Raw genomic sequence first — 20,928 nt, 5'->3', positions numbered from 1 at the left:
CCCAGGCTGGAGTGCAATGGCGCGATCTCGGCTCACCGCAACCTCCGCCTCCTGGGTTCAGGCAATTCTCCTGCCTCAGCCTCCTGAGTCGCTGGGATTACAGGCATGCGCCACCATGCCCAGCTCATTTTTTGTAGTTTTAGTAGAGACGGGGTTTCACCATGTTGACCAGGATGGTCTCGATCTCTTGACCTCGTGATCCACCCGCCTCGGCCTCCCAAAGTGCTGGGATTACAGGCTTGAGCCACCGCGCCCGGCCAATTTTTGTATTTTTAATAGAGACAGGGTTTCACCTTGTTGGCCAGGCTGGTCTCGAATTCCTGACCTCAAATGATCCTCCTGCCTTGGCTTCCCAAAATGTTGGGATTACATGCATGAACTACCATGCCTGGCCCTGGCCTGTTTTTTAATTGACATATAATAATTGTAGGCTGGGTGTGATGGCTCACGCCTGCAATCCTAGCAGTTTGGGAGGTCAAGCCAGGTGGATCACCTGAGGTTATTTGAGACCGGCCTGGCCAATATGACAAAACCCCGTCGTTACTAAAAATGCAAAAATTAGCCAGGCTTGGTGGCGCATGCCTGTAATCCCAGCTACTAGGGAGGCTCAGGGCAGGAGGATTGCTTGAACCTGGGAGGTAGAGGATGCAGTGAGCTGAGATCATGTACATATTTGTGGGGTATATAATGATGCTTCAATACATGTAATGCATAGTGATCAGATTGGGATAATTAACATATTCATCATCTCAAACATTTCTTTGTATTGGGAATATTCACTATCCTTCTGACTATTGGAAACTATGAATTATTGTTAACTGTAATCATCCTACATTGTGTAAAACACTAGAACTGTTTCCTCCTGTCTAGCTGTAATTAGGTATTCTGTAATAAATATCTGCCTATCTTCCCCTTCCCTCTACAAGTCCCCAGCCTCTACTAACCTCTGTTCTACTTTTTCTTCTATGAGATCACTTTTTTTTAGCTTTCACATATGAGTGAGAACATGCAGTGTTTAACTTTCTTTTCCTGGCTTGTTCCACTTAACATAAGGTCTTCCAGTTCCATCCATGTTGCTATGAATGACAGGATTTTATTTCTTTTTGATGACTGTATAGTATTCTATTGTATATATTTACCACATTTTCTTTTGTTGTTGTTGTTTTTGTTTTTTGAGATGGAGTTTTGCTCTTGTTGCCCAGGCTGGAGTGCAATGGTGCAATCTCAGCTCACTGCAATCTCCGTCTCCCAGGTTCAAGTGATCCTCCTGCCTCAGCCTCCTGTGTAGCTGGGATTACAGACATGCACCACTATGCCTGGCTAATTTTGTATTTATAGTAGAGACAGGATTTCTCCATGTTGGTAAGGCTGGTCTCGAACTCCTGACCTCAGGTAATACACCTGCCTTGGCCTCCCGAATTGCTGGGATTACAGATGTGAGCCACCATCCCTGGCCCTTGTTTATTTTTTTTGAGACTGAGTTTTACTCTCGTCACCCAGGGTGGAGTACAGTGGTGCAGTCTTGGCTCACTGCAATCTCTGTCTCCTGGGTTCAGGTGATCCTCCTGGCCCAGCCTCCCTAGTAGCCAGGACTACAGGCACCTGCCACCACATCCAACTAGTTTTTGTATTTTTAGTAGAGATGGGGTTTCACCCTGTTGGCCAGGCTGGTCTAGAACTCTTCACCTCAGGTGATCCACCCACCTCGGCCTCCCAAAGTGCTGGGATTATAGGCATGAGCCATCTTGCCCAGCCCTCCACTGTATTTTCTTCTAGTGGTTTTATAGTTTTTGGCTCTTACATTTAGGTCTTTGATTCATTTTGAGTTGGTTTTTGTAAAGGTGAGAGATGCGGGGTGGACTAGTTTCATTCTTTTGCCTGTGAATATCCAGCATTCCCAGCACCATTTATTGAACAGACTATTCTTTTCCCAGTGAATGTCAGTGGTGCCTTTGTGAAAAATCAGTTGATTGTGTTGTACTGGCCCGAGCGTAGAAAGTCAACACCAAGACAAAAGTATGCCAAATTGCAGGGTCTTTATTGCCGGCGGCCATGGAAGACTCGCATCTCTCCAACCCGTGGCTCCGAAAGGAGGGTGTCAAGAACATTTATACCCGTAAAACCCCCTCAGGAGTGAGGATGAGGGGCAGGGGTTGGGGTGAGGGGCTTCAGACGCTCTGAGGGCTAGTGGATTCTGTAAATCACCTCCTGGGCGAAGATGAGGGTGAGGGGCTCAGGACACTCCAAGGGCCAGGGGAGTATTGACATTCTGATTGTTACTTAAGTGGTTCACAAAAGTCAAGATTAGCATTTGTTTACACATTGTCTGGGTAGGGTGGAAATTACAGTTCTTAATTACTTATTACAAGTCTCAGGGGCCAAGATGGCATGGGTTTGGACTGCTTACCTGTCACATTTGGGTTACAGAGAGCAGTTTCAATAGAAAGCCGAGGTACGTTGAGGTATGCAGTTTTATGGGCCTTTTACCATGTCACAATTGTAGATAGTTGAATTAATTTTTGGGTTTTATTTTTCTGTAGTTCTGTTTAGTCTATGTGTTTATTTTTATGTTGATACTAAGCTGATTTGGTTACTATAGCTTTATAACGTATTTTGAAGTCTGGTAGTATGATGCCACCAGGTTTATTCCTTTTGCACAGGATTGCTTGGGCTATTCAGGGTCTTTTGTGGTTCCATACAAATTTTTAAGATTTTTTTTCTATTTCTGTGGAGAATATCAGTGGTATTGTGATAGGAATTGCATTCAATCTGTAGATGGCTTTAAGTAGTAGGTTTAAAAGCAATCTTTTATTTATTTATTTATTTATTTATTATTTTAAGAGACAGGGTCAGGAGGGAGGGGAAAAAAAAAAACAGGCCGGGCGCGGTGGCTCAAGCCTGTAATCCCAGCACTTTGGGAGGCCGAGGCGGGTGGATCACGAGGTCAAGAGATCGAGACCATCCTGGTCAACATGGTGAAACCCCGTCTCTACTAAAAATACAAAAAATTAGCTGAGCATGGTGGCGCATGCCTGTAATCCCAGCTACTCAGGAGGCTGAGGCAGGAGAATTGCCTGAACCCAGGAGGCGGAGGTCGCGGTGAGCGGAGATCGCGCCATTGCACTCCAGCCTGGGTAACATGAGTGAAACTCCCTCCCAAAAAAAAAGCAAAACAGACAGGGTCTCACTTTGTTACCCAGGATGGAGTGCTGTGGTATGATCTTGGCTACTTTTAAATTTTTTTGTAGAGATAGTCTCACTGTGTTGCCCAGGCTGGTCTCGAACTGCTGGGCTCAAGCAATCCTCCTGCCTCAGCCACCCAAAGTACTGGGATTACAGTTGTGAACCACTGCACTCAGCCAGTGACAGTCTTAATTGAAATAAATCTGATTCTAGAGTTTTACTTATTGAGGTCTGTGATTCTCCTGTCATAATCTTTTCTCATTGTATCTGTGTCTGCGTGCTAAAAATTTTCCAGGAAATGTGGGCATAAGAGCTAGAAATCAGAGTGAGAATTTTACCATCTAATGATAATGTTCCTGTGTTATACTGTCAATCTAATCTAAGTTTATAGATCCTGACATGTTCAACTTTCTGGTTCGGGATAAAACTGAAAATTTGAAACATTATGAATTGCTTCCTTGACTAGCCAAATAAACTTTCTGGGTGATTGAAAGCTTATAGTGCTAGACTAGCACCCCATTTATTTGTAGATCACATTTTTGGTCACATCAGTTGTCTCTCCTAAATCAGAAAGAAAGAAAAAATGCTTGGGGCACGATCTTTGTATTTATGCATCTGTATTTTACTCCTTGAAAGAAGCCCTTGAGTTGTCAGTTAGAGCATGTTGATTCTTTTTTTTTTTTTTTTTTTTTTTTTTTTGAGATGGACTGTTGCTCTGTCTCCCAGGCTGGAGTGCAGTGGCGCGATCTCAGCTGCAGTTTCTGCCTCCTAGGTTCAAGTGATTCTCCTGCCTTAGCCTCCTGAGTAGCTGGGCTTTTACAGGCATGCGCCACCATGCCCAGCTAATTTTTAAAATATTTTTAGTAGAGATGGGGTTTCACTATGTTGGCCAGACTGGTCTCAAATTCCAGACCTCAGATGATCCACCCACCTAAGCCTCCCAAAGTGCTGGGATTACAGGCATGAGCCACCACACCCAGCCTATCCTTCTTTTTTTTTTAATTAAAAGAGTTATTTTTTGAGACAAGGTCTCATTCTGTTTCTCAGGCTGGAGTGTCGTGGCATGATCATAGGTCATTGCAGCCTTGGACTCCTGGACTCAAGCAATCCTCCCACCTCAGCCTCCTGAGTAGCTGAGACCACAGGCACATGCCACCAACATCTGACTAATTTTTGTTTTTGTTTTTGTTTTTTTGAGACGGAGTCTTGCTCTGTTAGCCCAGGCTGGAGTGCAATGGTGCGATCTCAGCTCGCTACAACCTCTGCCTCCTGGGTTAAAGCAATTCTCCTGCCTCTCAGCCTCCTGAGTAGTTGGCATTACAGGCACCTGCCACCATGCCTGGCTAATTTTTGTATTTTTAGTAGAGACGGGGTTTCACCATGTTGGTCAGGCTGGTCTTGAACTCCTCACCATGGGTGATCCACCTGCTTCGGCCTCCCGGAGTGCTGGAATTATAGGCGTGAGCCACCATGCCCAGCCCTGACTAATTTTTAAAAATTTGTAACAGAGATGTCTTGCTGTGTTGTGCAGGCTGGTCTTGAACACCTGGGCTCAAAGCAGTCCTCCTACCTCAGCCTCCAAAAGTGTTGGAATTACAGGAATGAACCACCATACTCAGGTTTTCCACCCCCTCCCCCCGAGTCAGGGTCTTACTCTGTCACCCAAGCTGGAGTGCAATCATAGCTCACTATAATCTCAAACTCCTGGGTTCAAGCAAGCCTCCCACCTCAGCCTACTGAGTAGCTAGGACTACAGGTATAAATCACTATGCCCCACTAATTAAAAAAATTTTTTTTGTTGGGATGGAGTCTTGCAGTGTTTCCCAGGCTGGTCTCAAACTCAGGTAATCCTCTCGTCACATCCTCCCAAAGCACTGGGATTAATAAGCATGACAGCATGATGCAGTGTGCCTGGCTCATTATTTCTTTAAGTAGTTTTTCACCCCACTCTCTCCTGTCCTTCAGATATTCCAGTGACACAAAGATTTTCATTTTTGTTTATTTCCCATTCTGTTCTTGTTATTTAGGCAATTTCTTTTGTTTTCTAGTTCACTGATCTTTTTTCTTTGTTCTCTCCATTTTACTGTTGACCCCCAAGCATTACTGTATCATTCACTTCTAAAATTTCTATTTGGTTCTTCTTTATATCTTCTCTTGCCTTGCCAAGACTTTCTATATTCATTTTTTTCAAACATGTTTGTAATTGTTTACTTTTGAAAATTTAATTGTGTTTTTTTTATGGCTCCTTTAAAATCTTTGTCGAATAATTCTAACATTTTGTTACCTTACTGTTGGCATATATTGATTATCTCTTTTTTGGTTTGAAGTCATACTGGTTCTTAGTATGATTCGTAGTAATTTTTTATTGAAACCAGGACATTTTAGGTGATACGAGATTTTTCTGTGTTCGAGCCTCTGACGTCACTCCACCAGTGGAAGGTAGGAGCACTGCCTTGTTACTGCCAGATTGGGGTTAATGTTCTTTCTGGTTCCCCACTTGGCTTCTCTTAACACCCAAGGTGCAGGGCTATGCAGAGGTTGGAATTCTGACTACCCATTAGGACATTATTGATACTTCCCTAGCTGAGAGGGGTATGGGTATGTCATTTCTGCTTCCCAGTTGGCCTCTACTGACACCATGTTGGGAGGAGGTTGGGCAGTTGTAAAAGTGCTGACTTTCCACTAAACTTCTATGACAGCACGCCAGCAGGGAAGCAGGTGGAGAACTTCATCACTGCTAGATGAGTATTAAAGTTCAGGCTCTCCAGATGGTACCCACTGACGTCATGGTAGGGGATAGTTCTCACCACCCAGCAGGAATGAAAGTCATTGCTCTCTACTCAGACTTCTCCAACACCTCCCTTGTGGGCAGATGGGGGAAGTGATTACAGCTTGGCAAGGGTAGAAATCTAGACCCCCATTGGAATTTGCTGGCATGGGGGGAGCCACAGTTTTTTCTGTTGTGTTTGGCTGAAGTAGAGCAGTTACTGTCTACTAGCTGTTTCCTGTCTTATGAGTTGCTCCTTTTTTGGTACTTGGGCTAGAGTGAGCGGTTTTAGGGGAGCTTTTTTGTCTTTGCCCATTGGTGTTTCGGGGCTGCTGGCTCCTTCAACTTTAGATCTGGGATATATGACCAGAAAAAAACCAGGAACTTTACTGCATTGTTCCATGGGTCCCATGGTCCCTACTGATGTGCTTTCATCTCTTTACCTCTCAGAGTGATTTAGTCCCAGCTCACCTTCTCAGCCTCATTTCTTCTTTTTCATTGACACGTTTATATTCCCAGAAATGCACCATATCGTAGAGTTCGGTTTCTTATGTTGAAGAAATACAGAGCTTGCCATTTCATAACACTGTGATATGTTTTCACATCTTTAAGACTTTGCTTATGTTGTGTATTCTTCCTTTAATATACCTTTTTTTTTTTTTGAGATGAGAGTCTTGCTCTGTTGCCCAGGCTGGAGTGCAGTGGTGCGGTCTTGGCTCACTGCAGCCTCTGCCCCCCAAGTTCAAGTGATTCTCAGCCTCCCGAGTAGCTGGTATTACAGGCATGCACTACCACACCTGGCTAATTTTTGTATTTTTAATAGAGATGGGGTTTTGCCATGTTGGCTAGGCTGGTCTTGAACTCCTGGCCTCCGGTGATCGTCCACCTCAGCCTACCAAAGTTCTGAGATTATAGGCATCAGCCACTGAGCCCCTCCTAACCTTCATCTTTGAATTCTTTCAGCATCTTCAAAGGCTTTACTCAAAGAACACCTCTTCTATCAAATCTTTTCCAGATCTCCAGTCATGATTGTTTACTTCCTTTTCTTTGTTTTTGTGGTATTTTGTACTTGACGTTGTCTCATTTTGTTATGACTGTTTGTGTCTCTTTTACTCCCTGGAATTATGAATCCTTTCATTATAGGGACATATCTTATTTTTCTTTGTATCTACAGCATTTAGAGTACTTGACATATAGTAATTGTTTAATAACTGTTTGCTGAGTGGATCCCGCCATGAAATTTACTCCCCTGAAATAGAGTTCAGGTAATTTGAAAGGCTGTTCTTAAAACAACAGTGTTGAATAGGAATGTAATTTTGGCTGGGTGTGGTGGCTCATGCCTGTAATCCTAGCACTTTGGGAGGCTGAGGCAGGTAGATCACGAGGTCAGGAGTTCAAGACCAGCCCAGTCAATATGGTGAAACCCCATCTCAACTGAAAATACAAAAATTAGCCAGGTGTGGTCCCGTGCACCTGTAGACCCAGTTACTTGGGAGGCTGAGACAGAAGAATTGCTTGAACCCGGGAGGCAGAGGTTGTAGTGAGCCAAGATTGCACCACTGCACCTGCACTACAGCCTGGGCGACAGAGTGAGACTTTGTCTCAAAAAATTTTTTTTAATTTTAAATTTACTGGTGGACACATTAAAAAAAATAAAAAGAAACAAGTGAAACTAATTTTAATAATATTTATTTAATCCAGTATATTAAAAAGTGATTATTTCAACCTATAGTCAATATAAAAAACTGAGATAGTTTACCTTCTTTTGTTGTATTAAGTCTTCACAATCTGGTGTATATTTTATGCTTGTATCTGACCTCACTTTGTACCAGCTGCTTTTCAAGTGCTCTCCAGCTGTGTGTAGCTAGTGACTATGTATCGGGCAGCACAGCTCTAAAATATAATGGAGTTCTTAATACATAATTAGTCATTTTTGTCCACTTAGGCAGGTTTTGCAAAAAGGGCTTTTCTGGATTTTAACTATTTAACAATAATTAAGTCTGCAAAATTCATTAGAGAGTAGTGCTCCCTTTTAAAAATACCTTAGTTCTAATTTAAGAGTGGCTGGCTGGCAGCCTAGCTACATCTTGAGTATGGGCCAGCTAAGGTGCTGCTTAGAGTTCCTCTCTTGACTTCAGGCTATTCATTTACCTATCCCCAATTGCTCATCACCTCAGACTGTTCTTAGACTACCTTTTATTGGCATGATTGTTACTTCTTTCACAGTCAATGTTGTTAGTTGATATGTGATATTGTTGAGATGTGGCTCTAAAGTATCATATGCTTGTAACACTGTTGATTGGCAGACAGGTAGATTTCGAAGGCACTTCAAGAGGTTACTTTGTTGACTTCATTTACATTCATCTGCTAGGGAGGGACTATAATTACTAAAGGGTGTGTGTGTGTGTGTGTGTGTGTGTGTGTGTGTGTGTGTGTTTAAGAGACAGGGGCCAGGCGTGGGGGCTCACGCCTGTAATCCTAGCACTTTGGGAGGCTGAGGCAGGTGGATCATGAGGTCAGGAGTTCGAGACCAGCCTAGCCAACATCGTGAAACCCTATCTCTACTAAAAATACAAAAATTAGCCAGGCATGGTGGCGGGCATCTGTAGTCCCAGCCACTCCAGAGGTTAAGGCAGAAGAATTGCTTGAACTAGGGAGGCAGATGCTGTAGTAAGCTAAGTTTGCACCACTGCACTCCAGCCTGGATGACAAAGCGAGACGCCATCTCAAAAAAAAAAAAAAGAGACAGGGTCTAACTTGGTCACTCAGGCTGGAGTGCAGTGGTGCAATCATAACTCACTATAACCGCGAACTAATGGGCCCAAGTTATCCTCCCATCTCAGCCTCCTGAGCAGCTGGGACTATAGGCATGCACCACTATGCCCAACTCATTTTCAGTTATTTTGTAGACATGGTTGTTTTGTTTGGAAACATGTCTTGCTATGTTTCCCAGGGCTAGATCACTTTAATAAAGTTTGAGATCTGATTAGTGGTCTATTAATGAATTACAAGGCATGCATATACATATATATATATATTTTTTTTTTAATTGTGATGGAGTTTTGCTCTTGTTGCCCAGGCTGGAGTGCAGTGGTGCAATCTCAGCTCACTGCAACCTCTGCCTCCTGGGTTCAAGTGATTCTCCTGCCTCAGCCTCCCGAGTAGCTGAGATTACCAGCTGATTTTGGTATGTGCCACCCATCCAGCTAATTTTGTATTTTTAGTAGAAATGGGGTTTCTCCATGTTGGTCAGGGTGGTTTCAAACCTTAGGTGATCCACCTGCCTCGACTTCCCAAAGTGCTGGGATTATAGGCATGAGCCACCATACCTGGCCGTGCATGCTAAATATATTATGTGTATATGTGTGTGTATAATTATATGTTAAAGTGAACTTAAAGGATAGGCTATAAATGTATTGGTAACAAATACCTTAACACAAGGTTTATAACTCACTTGCGGTACATAAACTCTCCAAGTCGATAGAGGATTCTGCTTCATGGTCACCCTAGAATCCAAACTGATGGAGAGTTCCTTCTCGTAAAACTACTCTCTAGAACTTGAAGGCTCTTCATTTGTCATAGCAGAAAAAGGCAGCATAGAAAATCATGCACTGGCTCTCAGGTGCTTCAGCAGGCAGTCCATTGGCTAGAACTAAGCACATGGCTCCAGCTAACTCCAGGGATGGGCAGGGGAAATGTAGTTGTCTGTTCAGTAAGTTAAGAACCAGATGTTAGTGGATGTCAGTGATGTCTACCACAGTCCTGATTCTGCCACTTACCAGCCCTGTGATCTTGGAAAGCCACTCTCTGAGCCCTAGTTTACTCATCTGCAAGTTGTAGACAGTAATAGTCTCACCTAAATGAATTGTGATTATCAAATGAGATACTGTTTCATGGGAGCACTTTGGAAATGTAAAATGTGATGGAAATTTTAGCTATTCTTTAACTGTTTTTTGAAGTTAAAGTGCTGCTTGTTTTTCCACAGGTCTACTGAATGATGGAACTGTGGGTATTTTTAGGGGCAACCAGATGCGCTTAAAGCGAGCCTGCATTCGCAAAGCAAAGATCTCTGCTGTTGCTTTCCGGAAAGCCTTCTGTCACCACAAGTTAGTGGAACTTGATGCCACAGGTGTGAATGCTGATATCACGATTACAGATATTATCAGTGGGCTTGGCAGTAACAAATGGATCCAGCAAAATCTCCAGTGCCTGGTGCTGAATTCATTAACTCTCTCCCTTGAGGATCCTTACGAGCGGTGCTTTAGCCGGCTTTCTGGCCTTCGAGCTTTAAGCATCACGAATGTTCTCTTTTACAATGAAGACCTGGCTGAAGTTGCCTCGTTGCCAAGATTAGAGAGCTTAGATATTTCTAACACCTCGATCACAGACATCACTGCTCTACTGGCCTGCAAAGACCGACTCAAGTCTCTAACCATGCACCACTTGAAATGTTTGAAAATGACAACTACCCAGATACTGGATGTTGTTCGGGAACTCAGACATCTGAATCATCTTGATATCTCAGATGATAAACAGTTTACATCAGACATAGCTCTTCGCTTACTAGAACAAAAAGACATCCTACCCAACCTTGTTTCTCTGGATGTTTCTGGGAGAAAGCATGTGACAGATAAAGCTGTTGAAGCCTTTATACAACAACGGCCAAGCATGCAGTTTGTAGGTTTGCTGGCTACTGATGCTGGTTACTCTGAATTCCTCACAGGCGAAGGACATTTGAAGGTTAGACTTTTAAAATGTATTATTTTGTCAGGCTGACCAATATCTTAGTTGCATAAGATTCTATTAAAGATGAATATCTATGATATATAGAACATTTTCATAAAATAGGGCCTCATATAGTTGAAAGGCTTAGAGTCCTAATTAAAATCTCAGCTTCATGACCCGGAACAAGCTATGATGTAACTTTGAGTTTTTATTTCCTTGTTTGTAAAATAAATATTATTCTTACCTTGCAGAATTCTGAAGATTAATAATAATCTATGTAAATTACAAGTCACATAGTAGGTCCTGGGTAAACAATATGGCGTCTTATGATGATGTTTAGATATTTTGAACCATTTCCACATAGTGTTTCTAATGGATAACTTCAGAGAAACTAGGGATACCCCTTGTTGAATTGAGTACCTAGTGGGAGATCAAGTTCTCTAAGGAGATCTCTGCTGTAGAAATGGTAGAATTTTGCTTTTCCTAAGGTTTCTCATGCCTGATGGTTTAAATTTAGTTTAACAAACATCAGTTGAATTTGGTAGAGCTTGGGATTAAAAAATGAAAATGAGGCCAGGTGTGGTGGCTCAAGCCTGTAATCCCAGCACTTTGGGAGGTGGAGGTGGCAGATCACTTGAGGTCAGGAGTTTGAGACCACCTTGGCCAACATGGTGAAACCTGGCCTCTACTAAAAATACAAAAATTAGCCAGGCATGGTGGCACGCGCTTGTAGTCCCATCTACTCGGAAGGCTGAGGCAGGAGAATCACTTGAACCTAGGAGGTGGAGGTTGCAGAGAGCCAAGATTGTTCCACTGCTCTCAAGCCTGGATGACAGAGTGAGACTCCATCTCAAAAAGAAAAAAACAAAAGAAGAAAATATATGCCTCCAAGGAGCTTAACCTAATGGGAGCAGTGATTATATGATTACAAATATATTTTTATGTTTATTTATAACTATTTACTTACATACTTTTATACATATATGCTTTAAATCATATGTGGGTTTTTTTTGTTGTGTTTTGTTTTTTTATTTGGAGATGGAGTCTCGCTCTGTCACACAAACTGGAGTGCAGTGGTGTGATTTTGGCTGTAAAGGCCTATAAAGGCATGAGCCACTGCGCCTGGCCTAAATTTTTTTTTAATGTTTTTGTAAAGATGGGGTCTTGTGATTCTCCCACCTTGGCCTCCCAGAATGTTAGGATTATAGGTGAAGACCTTGTGCCTAGCCTGGCTTTCTTACCATAATACTTCCAGCTCTGTCATTAATGTTTCCCCACTAGATTTTTCTCTTCTCACTATTTCTCCACTCAATATTCTCTTCTCACTATTTCCCTACTCAGCTTTCTCTTCTGTCACCATCAGTTTCCTGAACCTTCAATTTCTCCACAACTAGAATTCTTATATTTGTTGACCACCTTATCCCATACTTGGATAATCTACCAAGCTGTGGCTCCCAACTCCTAAGAACACTGAAAATCTGCTAAACCCAGTGTTAGTTCTTAGTCTTCATTTTATTTGACCCAAAGTAAAATGGTATTTGACATAGCTGATCTTGCCCTCCTCCTTGAGATACTTTGTTTTTTTTTAACTTAGCTTCCAGGATATCATACTTATCTTGTTTTTTTTTCCTACTTGTCCTGATACTGGGCCTCAATTTCCTTTGTTCGTTCTTCCTCATCTTCCAGTCTTCTGTTAGAGTGCTGTATACCTCATTCCTTAAATCTGTATGCTGATGACTCCTAAATTTGTGTCTTAACTTAGATCTCTCCCTTGAACTCAGATTTCTACCTCAAACTGCAGTAATGAACATGTAGTGAAGGTACAAAAATGTTTTTTGGCCAGGGATAGCGGCTTATGCCTTTAATCTCAGCATTTTGGGAGGCTAAGGCAGGAGGATTTCTTTTTTTTTTTTTTTTTTTTTTGAGACAGAGTTTCACTCTTGTTACCCAGGCTGGAGTGCAATGGCGCGATCTCGGCTCACCGCAGCCTCCGCCTCCTGGGTTCAGGCAATTCGGCAGGAGGATTTCTTGAGCTCAGGAGTTGGAGGCTTGAGATCAGCCTGATCAACATAATGAGACCCCATCTGACACCTGTAATCCCAGCAAATTGGGATGCCAAGGTAGGCGGATTACTTGAGATCAGGAGTTTGAGACCAGGCTGGCCAAGATGGTGAAAAACCGTCTCTTCTAAAAATACAAAAAATAGCCAGGCATGGTGGCAGGCGCCTGTAATCCCTTCGGGAGGCTGAGGCGTGAGAATTGCTTGAGCCCGGGAGGCAGAGGTTGCAGTGAGCCAGTGTTGTGCCATTGTACTCCAGCCTGGGCAACAGAGCAGGTCTGTGTCTCAAAAACAAAAAACAAAACAACAAAAAGATAATTATGTTAGTATCCCTGCTTTTGAGGAACTCTAGTGGAGAAAATACAGACTAATTTAAAAATAGCTTTAGTCGGCCAGATGCAGTGGCTCACCCCTGTAATCCCAGCACTTTAGGAGAAAAAAGAAGATACTTATAATTTGAGCATCCAGATGTGAGGTTTGTCACTGGCTAGAGAAGTGCTGTTCACTGAGTAAACCATATAGACAATAAAGTTATCTTAGAGCACACCTATAATCCTAGCACTTTGGGTAGTGAAGGTGGGGGGATCAGTTTAGGCCAGGAGTTTGAGACCAGCCTGGCCAACGTGGTGAAACCCTGCCTCTACTAAAAATACAAAAAGAATTAGCTAGGCATGGTGGCAGGCGCCTGTTGTCCCAGCTACTGAGTAGGCTAAGGCAGGAGAATCACTTGAGCCCAGGAGGTGGAGGTGGTAGTGGGCCGAGATTGTGTCACTACACTCCAGCCTAGGCAATAGAGACTGTGTCTCAAAAAAAAAAAAAAATTGTTGGGGCCGGGCGCAGTGGCTCACGCCTGTAATCCCAGCACTTTGGGAGGCTGAGGCGGGTGGATCACGAGGTCAAGAGATCGAGACCATCCTGGTCAACATGGTGAAACCCCGTCTCTACTAAAAATACAAAAAATTAGCTGGGCATGGTGGCACGTGCCTGTAATCCCAGCTACTCAGGAGGCTGAGGCAGGAGAATTGCCTGAACCCAGGAGGCGGAGGCTGCGGTGAGCCGAGATCGTGCCATTGCACTCCAGCCTGGGTAACAAGAGCGAAACTCCGTCTCAAAAAAAAAAAAAAAGAAAAAAAAGAAAAAGTTCTGGGTGATTCAATGAGCTGAACACTTTGAAAAATTTTATTATTAAATACCCATTTGTACATGTGAATATGTAGTTAAAACCAGTTTGTATACATATGTTCTACATAAATATTAAAGCTTAAAAAGCATTTAAAGAAGTAAAGTAATGTAGGCTGGGCACAGTGGCTCATGCCTGTAATCCATCCCAATACTTTAGGATTCTAAGGCAGGCGGATCACTTGAGATCAGGAGTTCTAGACTAGCCTGGCCAACATGGTGAAACCCCATCTCTACTAAAAATACAAAAATTAGCCAGGAGTGGTGGCGTGCGCCTGTAAACCCAGTTACTTGGGAGGCCGCAGCACAAGAATTGCTTGAATCCAGGAAATAAAGGTTGCAGTGAGCCAAGATGGTGCCACTGTACTCCAGTCAGGGTGACAGAGTGAGACCGTGTCTCAACGAAAATTTAAAAAAGTAAGGTAGTGGAAGTAAAGAAACTTTTGTTATTATTTCAACAATGATGGAAATTCTCAATATGTGCCTTTGTGTCATGTGACATATATCAATACTGTAGTCTAATTCATTTCAGACTCTTGTAGCCTATCATATTAATGGTTGAAATGTCAGCCATGATACATCCCTTCATTTCCTCAAAGCTGCATATTCCAGTCTGAATATTATATGCTTTTTTGTTTTTTTACGAAAGAGCGTCTCTCACTTTGTTTCCCATCATGGAGTGCCGTGGCACATTCATGGCTTACTGCGGCCTCAAATTCCTGGGCTCAAGCAGTCCACTTCAGTCTGCCAAGTAGCTGGGACTACAGGCATGCACCATCACACACGGCTTGTTTTTCTTTTATAGAGACAGGGTCTTACTTGTTACCCAGGCTGGTTTTGAACTCCTGGGCTCAAGCAATCCTCCTGCCTCTAGCTCCCAAAGTGCTGGGATTACAGGCATGAACACATGTCTGGCTGAATATTATATGTTAAAATAAAAATTAGTGAGTAAGGCCGGGCGTGGTGGCTCACGCCTGTAATCCAAGCACTTTGGAGGCCAAGGCAGGCGGATCACCTGAGATCGGGAGTTCAAAACCAGCCTGACCAACATGGTGAAACCCCATCTTTAAAAAAAAAAAAAAAATTACTGAGTAATATATTTTTAAAGTATTTGATTACTTTGGTGTCACACTGTATAATGTTACTGCCAAAAAGGACTAAATCTTCCTCTTATTATAAGATAATCTCTCAAAATGACATTTTTTTGGCATTTAAAAAATCTTTATTTTAGGCCGGGCGCGGTGGCTCAAGCCTGTAATCCCAGCACTTTGGGAGGCCGAGGCGGGTGGATCACGAGGTCAAGAGATCGAGACCATCCTGGTCAACATGGTGAAACCCCGTCTCTACTAAAAATACAAGAAATTAGCTGGGCATGGTGGTGCGTGCCTGTAATCCCAGCTACTCAGGAGGCTGAGGCAGGAGAATTGCCTGAACCCAGGAGGCGGAGGTTGCAGTGAGCCGAGATCGCGCCATTGCACTCCAGCCTGGGTAACATGAGTGAAACTCCGTCTCAAAAAAAAAAAAAAAAAAAAAATCTTTATTTTAAAATAAAATAGATACAAAGACGATAAATAATTACGTAGCTTAATGAGTTGAAAATAAAATGAACATATTTGAGACCATCACTCAGATTAAGTAACAGAACTTTGTCAGCTACTCCAAAGTTCTTCCATGTGCCCCATGCTGGACACGACTCCCTCCTTCTCCACAAAAGCAACCTCTGTTCTGACCTTAATAGTAATCATGTCCTTTCATTTCTTTCTTTCTTTTTTTTTTTTTGTATTTTCAGTAGAGACAGGGTGTCACCATGTTGGTCAGGTGACCTCAAGTGATCCACCTGCCTCAGCCTCTCAAAGTGGTGGGATTACAGTTTTGAGCCACTATACCTGGCCATGTCCTTTCATTTCTTTATAATTTTATGACCCAACTATTTAGGCACTTGGTTAATCTTGTTCGATTAAAATTATTTGATGTCTTTTTAGTGTCTTTTAGTTTATAGATTCCTTCTCCTCCATCCCTTTCTTTTCCTTATAATTTGTTCATTGAAGAATTTATCCTTTTGATTTGCAGTTTCCCTCAGTCTAGATTTTATTGTATTTGTTGTTTTGTAGAGACAGAGTCTCGCTGTGTTGCCCAGGCCAGTCTGGAACTCCTGGGCTTAAGTGATCCTCTGGCCTCGACCTCCCAAACTGCTGGGATTACAGATATAAGCCACTCTGCCATCCTGGATTTTGCTGATTGTATACTAATGGTGCATCTGCAAATTGATAGCTGGATTTGGAGGCTTAATTAGACTCATGTTTGATCCCTTTGGCCAGACCCTTAGGTGTTGTATTCTTTCATTGGGAGGTACATTAATATCTAGTTGTTTCTCTGTGATGTTAGCAGGTATTGACACTTAGTAGCTAGATCTATTAATTCATTGGAGATTATGGTGATATTTTCATTTATTTTTCACTTATTAGTTGGATTGCTTTTATAAAGAGCCACTTTCTGTTATCTATATTTGGTTGCCAGTGGTACATGAATCACATTTTAAGATACGTATATTAACCTGTGTAATTGGGAAATCCCTGGAAAGACTTAATTTTGAACAGAACCTCTTGGTGCTGAAAGGAGCATGATAAATCTGGGGAAATTAATTGATACATTTATTTGATGAATACTTATGGAGTACGTATTCTGAGCCAAGCATAATGCCAGTTATTGGGGTACAGTGGTGAATGGATCAATTTAGTGGAGGGATTATGATAATGGCTATGAAAGAGATGTTTCAGGGGATCTAATTTAAATCAGTGGCTCAAGGAAGACTTCTCTAAGAAACTGTCCTTAACTTGAATAAGGAAGAATGAGTAGAAATTAGTCAGGCAAAGAGAGAAAGTAAGTTTTCAGAGAGGACATTGTATGAGTGGTCTTTTGTTGAGAAGAAGCTTGACTTAAGGAAAGATGAGGAAGAAAGGTTACATAGCTTTAACATTGTGAGCTAGGGGTTGAGGATTAAGAGGCAGATAGGATCCTAATCAAGTTGTAGGGTCTTATAAATAGTGTTAAATATCTTGAGATTTAGTTTAGGTATAATACCAAAAATTTCACCCATGGTCTTATGCTAGGGTCTGAGCCTAGTAAACATCTCTTCAAGACAAATAAACCTTTTTAAGATGAATAATCTGGATAGATTAGAAAGTATAATCATTTTTATTTGATTCAAGTTTTGTGTGGCTATCCTAGATGCCATGTATACAAATGATATTTATTTATTTATTTAGAGATGGCATCTCGCTGTGTTGCCCAGGCTGAAGTGCAGTGGCTTGATCTCAGCTCACTGCAACCTCTACCTTCTGGGTTCAAGCGATTCTGCGGCCTCAGCCTTCTGAGTAGCTGGGATTACAGGCGCGTGCCACACCACGCTTGGCTAATTTTTGTGTTTTTAGTAGATACAGGGTTTCACTGTGTTGGCCAGGGTGGTCTTGAACTCCTGACCTCATGTGATCTACCCTCCTTGGTCTGCCAAAGTGCTGAGATTACAGGTGTGAGCCACCGTGCCCAGCCACATCTAGTTTCTCTAACTAGATAAAGTTAGAGAATTCTAAAAGCTAATCATCTGGTTATGTTCACAGGTGTCTGGAGAAGCCAATGAAACTCAGATTGCGGAAGCACTGAAGCGGTACAGTGAACGGGCTTTCTTTGTTCGGGAAGCTCTATTTCATCTGTTTAGTCTGACTCATGTGATGGAAAAAACAAAGCCAGAAATTTTAAAGGTAAGAATAAGAAACTGGATATGACATTTTTGAAATGATCTCCTTGTGCAAATAATTTTAAGAAAATTGGTGAAACTTTGCATATAGTCTTTTTTTATTTATAATGTGATATGTGAATTGTTAGCCATAAATGAGAGACCAGATAGTTGTACAATGTTATTGAAGTTTTATAGTAGTCTCATTAAGCAATATAAATGTCTTGTAGTACATATTTATTTACCGAAAACCAGTGACCACTGTGATATTTTATCACCAGCTACTGTAGAAAATGAAAGTACAGACTGGGCACGGTGGCTCACGTCTATAATCCCAGCACTTTGGGAGGCTAAGGTGGGCAGATCACGAGGTCAAGAGATTCAGACCATCCTGGCCAACATAGTGAAACCCCGTTTCTACTGAAAATACAAAAATTAGGTGGACATCTTGAACCCAGGAGGTGGAGGTTGTGGTGAGCGAAGATTGCACCATTGCACTCCAGCCTGGGTAACAAGAGCAAAACTCCGTCTCAAAAAAAAGCAGAAAATTGAAGTGCTCGCTTTGGCAGCACATATACTAAAATTGGAACAATGCAGAGAAGATTAGCATGGCCCCTGTGCAAGGATGACACGCAAATTCGTGAAGCATTCCATATTTAAAAAAAAAAAAAATTAGCTGGATGTGGTGGCATGTGCCTGTAGTCCCAGCTACTCGGAGGCTGAGGCAGGAGAATCGCTTGAACCCGGGAGGCAGAGGTTGCAGTGAGCCAAGATTGTGCCACTGCACTCCAGCCTAGGCAACAGAATGAGACTCCATCTCAAAAAAAAAAGAAAAGAAAAGAAAGAAAAGGTCTCAGCTAGCCCATGCCTTATAAAAAAGAACAAATTATAAAAATAAAAAATAAAGCCAGGCGCGGTGGCTCACGCCTGTAATCCCAGTACTTTGGGAGGCCGAGGCGGGCGGATCACAAGGTCAAGAGATCGAGACCATCCTGGTCAACATGGTTAAACCCCGTCTCTACTAAAAATACAAAAAATTAGCTGGGCATGGTGGCACGTGCCTGTAATCCCAGCTACTCAGGAGGCTGAGGCAGGAGAATTGCCTGAACCTAGGAGGCGGAGGTTGCGGTGAGCTGAGATAGCGCCATTGCACTCCAGCCTGGGTAACAAGAGTGAAACTCTGTCTCCAAAAATAAATAAATAAATAAATAAAAATAAAAAATAAAAAAAAAAGAAAAGAAAATGAAAGTATGTGACTGGAATCAGGATGCTATATTGTATGTTAATCCTATATTGCTTCCCAAATAGATTTTTTAGAAATACAATATTGACCCGTGTGTGGTAGCTCATGCCTGTAATCCCAGCACTTTGAGAGGCTGAGACAGGTGGGTAGCTTGAGCCCAGGAGTTCAAGACCAGCCTGAGCAACATGGCAAAACTCCATTTCTACAAAAAGTATTAAAAAATACAAAAAAAGAGCCAGTTGTGATGGCTCACGCCCAAGATACCAGCACTTTGGGAGGCCGAGGTGGGCGGATCACGAGGTCAGGAGTTCAAGACCAGCCTGGCCAACATGGTGAAACCCCGTCTCTACTAAAGACACAAAACAAATCAGCAGGGCGTGGTGGCACACGCCTGTCATCCCAGCTACTCAGGAGGCTAAGGCAGGAGAATCACTTGAACCTGAGAAGCGGAGGTTGCAGTGAGCCAAGATAGTGCTATTGCACTCCAGTCTGGGCAACAGGGTGAGACTCATCTTTAAAAATAAAAAAAAAAAAAAAAACACAAAAAAAGAAAGAAGGAAAGACAAAGAAAATATCAGAATTCCATAAGGCACTTTTCCATGCTATTTAGAACCTACTGTGTATTCATAACTGATCTACATTACTCCCCAAGTAAGTATTTTGTTTTTTTTTTTTGAGACGGAGTTTCACTCATGTTACCCAGGCTGGAGTGCAATGGCGCGATCTCGGCTCACCGCAACCTCCGCCTCCTGGGTTCAGGCAATTCTCCTGCCTCAGCCTCCTGAGTAGCTGGGATTACAGGCACGCACCACCATGCCCAGCTAATGTTTTGTATTTTTAGTAGAGACAGGGTTTCACCATGTTGACCAGGATGGTCTTGATCTCTTGACCTCGTGATCCACCCGCCTTGGCCTCCCAAAGTGCTGGGATTACAGGCTTGAGACACTGTGCCCGGCCCCAAGTAAGTATTTTTTTTTAAGACACAGGGTCTTACTGTGTTGCCCAGGCTAGCGTGCTATTGACAGGCATCAAACTCCTGGGCTCAAGCAATCCTCCTGTCTCAGCTTCCCAAGTAGCTAGGACTACAGGTGTGCATGACAACACCCAGCTATTTTAACCAAGCCAGTTTTTGAAGGGCAAGAAAGGAGATTTCGTTTTATTGAATGCTTAGGGCAACGTTTATCAAAATGTGGTCCTTTGGTCCAGGACACTGTTTATCAAAATGTGGTAACTTTGGGATGCTGAGGCAGGCAGGTCACTTGGGGCCAGGAGTTCTAGACCTGCCTGGCCAATATGGTGAAACCCCATCTCTACCAAAAATACAAAAAAGTAGCAAAGTGAGGTGCATGCCTGTAATCGCAGGTACCCAGGAAGCTGAGGCACAAGGAACCTGGGAGGCTGAAGTTACAGTGAGCTGAGATCGTGCCATTGCGCTCCAGCCTGAGTGACAGAGCAAGGCTCCCTCATAAAAAAAAAAAAAAAAAAAAAAAAAGCCGGGCGCAGTGGCTCACGCCTGTAATCCCAGCACTTTGGGAGGCTGAGGCGGGTGGATCACGAGGTCAAGAGATCGAGACTATCCTGGTCAACATGGTGAAACCCCATCTCTACTAAAAATACAAAAAATTAGCTGGGCATGGTGGCACGTGCCTGTAATCCCAGCTACTCAGGAGGCTGAGGCAGGAGAATTGCCTGAACCCAGGAGGCGGAGGTTGCGGTGAGCCGAGATCGCGCCATTGCACTCCAGCCTGGGTAACAAGAGCGAAACTCCGTCTCAAAAAAAAAAAATAAATAAATAAATAAAATAAAAAGCATATTTGTGGCCATGTGCAGTGGCTCATGCCTGTTATACCAGTACTTTGGGAGGCCAAGGTGGGAGAATCACAAGGCCAGGAGATGGAGACCATTCTGGCCAACATGGTGAAACCCTTTCTCTAACAAAAATACAAAAATTAGCCGGGTATGGTGGTGTGTGCCTGTAGTCTCAGCTACTTGGGAGGCTGAGGCAGGAGAATTGTTTGAATCCAGGAGGCGGAGGTTGC

At 42.8% G+C, this 20,928-nt stretch overlaps 1 protein-coding gene and 1 non-coding gene across 2 annotated transcripts in view; both read left to right on the top strand.

The window, feature by feature from the left end:
• The window catches only part of ZYG11B (zyg-11 family member B, cell cycle regulator), a gene marked incomplete at its 3' end in the record, with an annotated part of 89,120 nt that overhangs the window by 36,663 nt on the left and 31,529 nt on the right, over positions 1-20,928 (top strand). Inside the window, exons 3-4 of the mRNA XM_032296358.1 lie at positions 9,936-10,690; positions 17,531-17,671. Of these exons, the coding sequence (XP_032152249.1) occupies positions 9,936-10,690; positions 17,531-17,671 (896 nt within the window). The remainder of the gene's footprint in view (positions 1-9,935; positions 10,691-17,530; positions 17,672-20,928) is intronic.
• LOC116564176 lies at positions 18,200-18,306 on the top strand. Its single transcript, XR_004274767.1, has one exon. It is a non-coding gene; the product is annotated as a U6 spliceosomal RNA (small nuclear RNA).

This window comes from Sapajus apella, unplaced genomic scaffold (genome assembly GCF_009761245.1).
Source record: "Sapajus apella isolate SASKATOON/1434 unplaced genomic scaffold, GSC_monkey_1.0 scaffold36, whole genome shotgun sequence".
Lineage (NCBI taxonomy): Eukaryota > Metazoa > Chordata > Mammalia > Primates > Cebidae > Sapajus > Sapajus apella.
This window is presented reverse-complemented; position numbering and strand designations above follow the sequence as displayed.